We start from the raw sequence: 6,796 nt of genomic DNA, 5'->3' as shown, positions 1-6,796 counted from the left end.
AAAAAAAGAAAGAAAACTGTCCCACAGTCACACAACTACCAAACCCAGATTTGCCTTGAAGAGGAATCTGAGAAAAATAAAGTAACATGAATTAAAAATAAATAAATAAAAAATAAACATGGAGTCAACATCAAAAAAAAAAAATAGTGGCATTTAACGTTAGTCTTTTATATTGTCTTTGAAATCTAGTGTTTCTTGCCCTCACAGCTCATGTAAACAATAGCCACACTGCAAAATGCTCTATAGTCACATGTGGCTGACAGCTAGCACTATGAAAGGGAAAGTCCAGAGCCCCTCTGAAAGCAAGGCTTGTGTCAGTCCCCTTCTCACCTATAGGTTTCTGAACCTTTCTTCTAATCACCAGGAGCAGACTGAACCCACTCCAATGGTGCCACCTTCAGAGTGTCACTGAACCTGGAGCAGATGACAGGGTTGCTCTAGCCCCAGGGTAAATTTTCTACAGTAAAAGGAAAACTGGGCCACAAAGTATTTAAATCAGGCCATCAGCAGATGACTATCACCCCTGTGACCACTGTGGGGCACTGTGGACCACTCATCCTCTCACAGTGGCTGATTTTGCCCCCAGTCAGCTCTAGGGAAGTCAGTATCAGGGAAGAGATGGAGGGTAACATCTTATCTCTCACAGGATTCCCTGACCCACACTACAGGGGTCTTCTGAGAGGTCTGCTTAGAAGTACCCATGGGTTTGGTTGGGTTTGGTTTGGATGGTTCACAGTCCTGGGGATTGTATCCAGGGCCTTAACATTGGGCTACATCCCCAACCTTTTGTTTATTTTTTTATTTTGGGACAGAGTTTCACTGAGTTTTGTGAGCTGTACTCAAAACTGCAATGCTCCTGCCTCAGCCTCCAACTTCTAGGATCAAAGGCATGCAACATCACACTGAGTCACCTGTGCTCTTTTTAAAGGAAACAAAAGTCGCAGATGGCCAATGAGGTGACTGAAGCCTGCTTGCCAGGTAGTTTATGAATGGGTTTGGAAAGACGCCTGAGCTTTTTAGAGGAAGTCCTCATGACAGTGAATCTAACCTAAAAACTCATGCTCAAGAACTACTTTCTTCTAATGCTTTCAAATTAAACAGGTCCAAGGTTTAGAAGAAATGACCATACTGCTCACTATCACAACGTGCTGATTAAGGATCCGTAGGCAGGCGATTCAACCTATGGTTGAGGCTCTTCTCAGGATATACATGTGCTATAAAAGAGGAAGCACATTCTGTGGACTTTTACCCTTCTATTCAGAAGGAATTTGTCACTTGGGTGGCCAAAGAGACAACTTCACAAAGTTGGGTTGGTACGATAAGCTTGGAGCTTGGAGATACAAACTTTTCCAGAATCTCCTAACAAACCTTCCATACCCTTGATGTACTGACAGGGAAACTGAGGGCTGGAAAGGAAAAGCTGGTAGGCAGTAACTGCCTCAAACCCAGGGCTCATCCTGCTTTAGCCTGAATCACTCTTCCACTTCCTAAACTTCTCTGACTCAGGATGATATAATTAGCCGCGCTCTTCCCACACTGGTAAGAGTCACCAGAAAGGCTGAGGTCATAGCACTACCTCTGGCTTCTGTCACTTCCACCACCCCATACAGCACACTCTCCTGTTCCCCTTATTCAGCCTATCCCAGTTGCTGACTCACTGACTCAACCCCAGCCTGGTCCATCCTCTCATCTCCATCCATCCTCCTGCTGTTCTCTTCACTTTTCACCTGGAAAACGGGCACGACCTCCTTACTGAGGTTTTGCCTCTTTCTCTCTGTCCTGCTCTTTTCATTGTAAACTTAGGTCTTAGCAGGGATGTCTGACCCTTAGCCCATGGACTACTTGCATTCTTTTTATAAATGTACAAAAGTTTCATTGGTTATACACATTCACTATATTTTACTAAGTGTATGCAGCCCAAGACAATCATCTTCACTCAGTGTTGCCCAAGCAAGCCAGAAGGTTGATCACTATGCTTCAGAGTCAAGCTTGGAGACTGGGGCTCCACCTCAGCTCCCTGACTTAGTCCAAATGCAACGGGTCAGATACCTGACATTGCTTTGGTTTTCTCATCTGCAAAATGGAATCCTTGGGGAGCTGGTATGAGGGCTGCATGAGAGAAAAGGAGAAACTACATATAGATACTGGACGGTGAGCTCCTCTATCAGGCAGCTTGCCCATGGTACTACTTAAAACTTTTCACTGGCTTCCACTACTCCCAAATTAAGCCCAAATTCCACAGCACTAAGGCCATCGCTACACCCTGGCTATAGCCCAGCAGGACAGATTTCCTTCCCTTTATAACCTCTGTCCACATATTGTTTTCTTTCCTTCTCTCCATCCAGTCAACTAAGTACCCCAGTCATTTTGCATTTTCAATTCCAACATAATGATGGACATATAACATGCCCACAAAAACTTCTCTTTTGGGGGATGGGGAGTGGTTTGGAAACATGGTTTCATTATGTAGCTCAGACTGGCCCTGAGCTCACTATGTTGCCCAGGCTGGCCTCAAACATGCAGGGATTCTCGTGCCTCAGCTTTCTGAGTACTGGATCACAGGCGTGCACCAAAAAAATTCCCACCAGGTATGGTGGCACATGCCTGTAATCCCAGCACTTGGGAGACTGACGCAGGAGGATCATTTCAAATTTGAGACCAGCCTGGGCTACAAAGTGAGCTCAAGGCCAGCCTGAATTGTATAGCCAGGCCCTGTCTCAAAAAGACACACACACACATGCGCACATGCACACGCACGCACACAAATTCTCTCCTTCTTGTCACGACTGCTATCACACACATTTTACATCTGCCCGCTCATGTGTCAAGATTCAACTCAAAAGCAGCTTCTTCCAGGAAGCCTTCCTTGATGCGCCTAGATGAAATAGATCAGTTCTCTGTGTTGCTATTCTGACAACACTGGACACACACTCAGTCTTGCAGTGTAGTCAGCTGACTACATATCTGATCTCCACCCCATAACACTAGTTCTGAGGGCTGAGATGCCCCTCGGGGCACATGACACAGTACTCGATGTAAGAGTCATAATGAATATACGCTTGCCATTCAAAGTCCTCAGCTCTTTGGCTTTACTTAAATATTAGCTGATCTTTCATATAAATTACTCAGAAACATTAAACAATATAAAAGTCATTACTTGAGGTGTGATGAATTTAATATAAGCCTAATAAACAAATCTGTGAGGATAGAATTCTAGAAGACGAGAAAGTGCTATCTCATAATTTACTTACAATAAAGTGTTCCACATCCAGTAAGCAAACACGTATGGGGAAAAGGAAATGCACAGAGCATTTCCTTATACAGGAACTGCCCTCCCAGAGCAGTTCACAGAGTATCTGGGGGAGGCAGTGTGGCCTGTCACCCTGTGTACACCACTGGGGGGTAGAGAGCAGTACTTACTGTACCAGAGCCAGGAGATACAGGCCAAACGGACTGTGAAGGAACAGGGTAGAAGAAGATTATACTTCACTATCACACATCAGTCCCTAGAAATCTCAGTGTCCTGGATGGGAAAGTTGAGCATGCAAAAGACTGAGCTCACATCTAGATAAAGAAACTACTGGAAGTCACTTCCTTCTCAGAACTAAGGACTGCCTATGCCACAGGTCAGTTAAAAAAAAAAAAAAAAAAAATCCAAAAGACATGCATAATAAAAAGTGAGGAGTATATTGGTTAGAGCCTTGCTCTGCTGGCATTAGAGCCCCTCCAGGCTCCCCTCCTCACTGTAAACCTCACTTTGAACAGGTATTTATTCGGTACGCCTTAACTCCTCCACACTAAAATAGAAATAGCAACAGTGTCAGTCTCTCAGTTATAAGTATTGAATAGTGTATGTAAAGCACTTGGCACGAGGCCTAGCACAACTGGAAGTCATTTTGCCCCTAGGAGACATTCTGCAGTCTCTGGAGATGTTTCTAGGTATTGCGTTGGGTGGCAGAGGAGTGGGTTGCCACTGGAACCTAGTAAGTAGAGGCCAGAGATATTGCTAAACGTTTATGGTACACTTCACAGTTCCTGTAACATAGAATTTTCCAACCCAAAATGTTATAGTGCAAGATTTTGAAACTCTGGCCTAGCATATAATAAGCACACAACAAATATGAGTTATAACATTTTTCCTATAACAATGAAACAATTGCAATTTCCTTCTCTCAAGGATAACCATCTTCTGATTAAAATGATAAAATATAGACCGTATTACTTACTTTGCTTCCTGTAACACTGGGTAACAGATCTGTTATGCTGGAGATAGGAAGAGTTTGTTGCTTGATAGGTTCTGGGGAACTCAGTAACTTTGTGAAATAAAAAACATAGCAAAGCACCAAAACTGAAGTATAAAAAAGCTGAAAAAAGAAAATAGGTTGAAGTTAAACTATTTTAATATAGGTATTATACTATGTCTATAAATTTGACCTCAAAGGCCAATAAAGAAACAGAACTGCCATGTTGTATGGAAGGAAAGGAGAACAATCCCTCTGACAAGGATGGAGGGGCCCTTGGGCCTGACAACCATAACACACTGCCACCTACTCTGCGGCATCTAGCCAGTGTTTTCGATAAACTTGAGGCTTTTTGTAGGTAAATGGATGCAACTCACAAATGAAATAAATCAGACCCACACGTAAACATCATATTGTCTCCCTAAAAGCACCTAAAGCACCTAAAAGAATAAATGAAATATGAAATGTTAATAGATAGTAAAGGGGAAAGAAACTGAAAAAAAAAGGAATAAACAGTTGGGAGAAGAAAAGGAGAAAAGATGGGAAAAAAGGAAGGGGAAAAACATCATGTATGCATATACACAGGATAGCCGACATGATTGTACTACTGATTTCTATCAGTTTTTTTGAAGGGAGCAGTTAATATCTTTTTTTTTTTTTTTACTTTGACCAATTTTACATGCTTATATCTCTAATTTGAGCAACTACACTGAGGACAACAACATGTAATATAATAACCATCACTAAATACCCATCATTTTGATTTTTTAAAATTTTGTACCTTTTCTAATGTCCTATTTATTATTTTTCTATTAAAAATAGACAAATAGAACTGTCTTAATTAACTGTATTTTCTGTTGGGCAGTGCTTCCTCCTTAGGAAAACAGGACCATTTATTCAGACCCAGCTCCACTGTAGCATCTTCTTGCAGTGTTTTAAATTCTTCACTTAGGTGGCAGAATATAATGTCCCTGACAGTCACTTGCTCAACTGTCACAATATCAGATACAAGACATGATTTTTTAAAAAGCAAAATATTTATTTTTTTGTTTTTTAACTTATTATAGTAAGACACACTGCCATTAACTGCCCTCAAAATACTTCCCCTCACTTTGAACATATTTATCCCATCATTCTTGCCACTTTCTGAAACAGTTCTGGAAGTTTTTTTTCATAAGTGTCTTTAGTTTTGTTGTCACGAATGTCTCAATGTCCTGAATTCATTCAAAGCACTGGCATTTAATGGTCATTTTAACTTTGGGAAGAGTCGGAAGTCACACGATTCCAGTCTGGTGAATAAGGGGGATGAATACATATCATGTTTTTATGAGCCTGGCTTTCTGTTGGATGACGCTAGGAAGTAGCATTCACCCAAAGACATTCCAATTAAAGAGGACTTCCAGGACTGCTTCAAAAAGTGGCAAAAGTATAGGATATGGGTGTTTGAAACAATGACAATGTGTCTCTTACTATAAGACTTTCTTTTAAACATTTACTGAATTTTTGGGTCATACATCATACATTATCACAAGACTTGTATTTGCCCAAAGGAATAACTCTCTCACCTACACAGCATGCTGTCAAGACCCAGGTATCATGACTCTGCTGACAGCCATGAACCTATCATCTAGGGCTGTGGATTTTCCACACACCCCGGAAAACTGTGACATTTATGATTACAAAGCAGAACTGAGCACTTTCCTCTCCACCCAGCACAAAGGCAGGGTGAGAGCTACTATACGATGAGGGAGGAAAGGGAGGGATGATAAGAGGGCCGACCTCTCCCTCCACCCATCTCAGACAAAAGAATGGCTTCTGGCCAGGAGCAGCAGCCAGGCTTTTGTTTGTGGAGTGGAGAGGATAATCCAAAACGGCCCTTTAACCAGCTCCCTCTTTTCCGAGAACACCAATACACACTAGCTACAGCAGTGGGCCCTCCAGACCCAGACCCTGCTGTCACACAGCAGGAAACATGAGAAGCTGCAGTTAGGCGGCCTAGGCTGCTCCCTGCTGCTCTCCAACCACCCTGGAGGAGAGTCCACTGCACCAGCACAGTGAGTCCTTAAAAGACAAATAGCACTGGTGGTTCAGAACCAAGCTGCAATGAGCCAATGCCCTTCTCTGCCTTCTTCATTTTTTTGCTGTCCACAGCTTTGAAGAGAAAGTGACAACCTATTGCTAATCCTAATGCAAGAGTGTTATAACCACATGACTATCCCATACTTTTTTGCCAAGGAAAAATTCACAATTTTTTTAAATTCCCACTTTAAGTGAATGATTCAATGGCTTTTTAGTATATTCACATTATTGTACAACCAATATCACTATCTAATTCCAGAATGTTTTTATCACCCACAAGGAAACTATCTATTAAACAATTACTGCCCATTCCCCCATCCATTAGCAACCACTAATCTGCCCTGTCTCTATGGACTTGCTTATCCTGGATATTACATATTAATGGACTCATACCACAGCCTTTTGTGTCTGACTTCTTCCACTTAATATAATGTATTCAAGGCTCATCCCAGTTGTATTATGGATCACTTTTTTTT

At 41.9% G+C, this 6,796-nt stretch overlaps 1 protein-coding gene and 1 pseudogene across 5 annotated transcripts in view; one reads left to right on the top strand and one right to left on the bottom strand.

The window, feature by feature from the left end:
• Rft1 (RFT1 homolog) overlaps window positions 1-6,796 on the bottom strand; it is a 52,778-nt gene that overhangs the window by 32,806 nt on the left and 13,176 nt on the right. For 4 of the 5 annotated variants that reach the window (XM_004631641.2, XM_023715670.1, XM_023715671.1 and 1 more), the window contains one exon: window positions 4,227-4,364. The exons of the other annotated variant lie outside the window; for it this stretch is intronic. In XM_004631641.2, coding sequence (XP_004631698.1) covers window positions 4,227-4,364 — 138 coding nt within the window. The remainder of the gene's footprint in view (window positions 1-4,226; window positions 4,365-6,796) is intronic. 5 annotated transcript variants of the gene reach the window in all.
• On the top strand, window positions 4,465-4,575 carry LOC111816892 (annotated as a pseudogene).

Source organism: Octodon degus, unplaced genomic scaffold, assembly GCF_000260255.1.
Source record: "Octodon degus isolate 3935 unplaced genomic scaffold, OctDeg1.0 scaffold00043, whole genome shotgun sequence".
Taxonomy (NCBI): domain Eukaryota; kingdom Metazoa; phylum Chordata; class Mammalia; order Rodentia; family Octodontidae; genus Octodon; species Octodon degus.
This window is presented reverse-complemented; position numbering and strand designations above follow the sequence as displayed.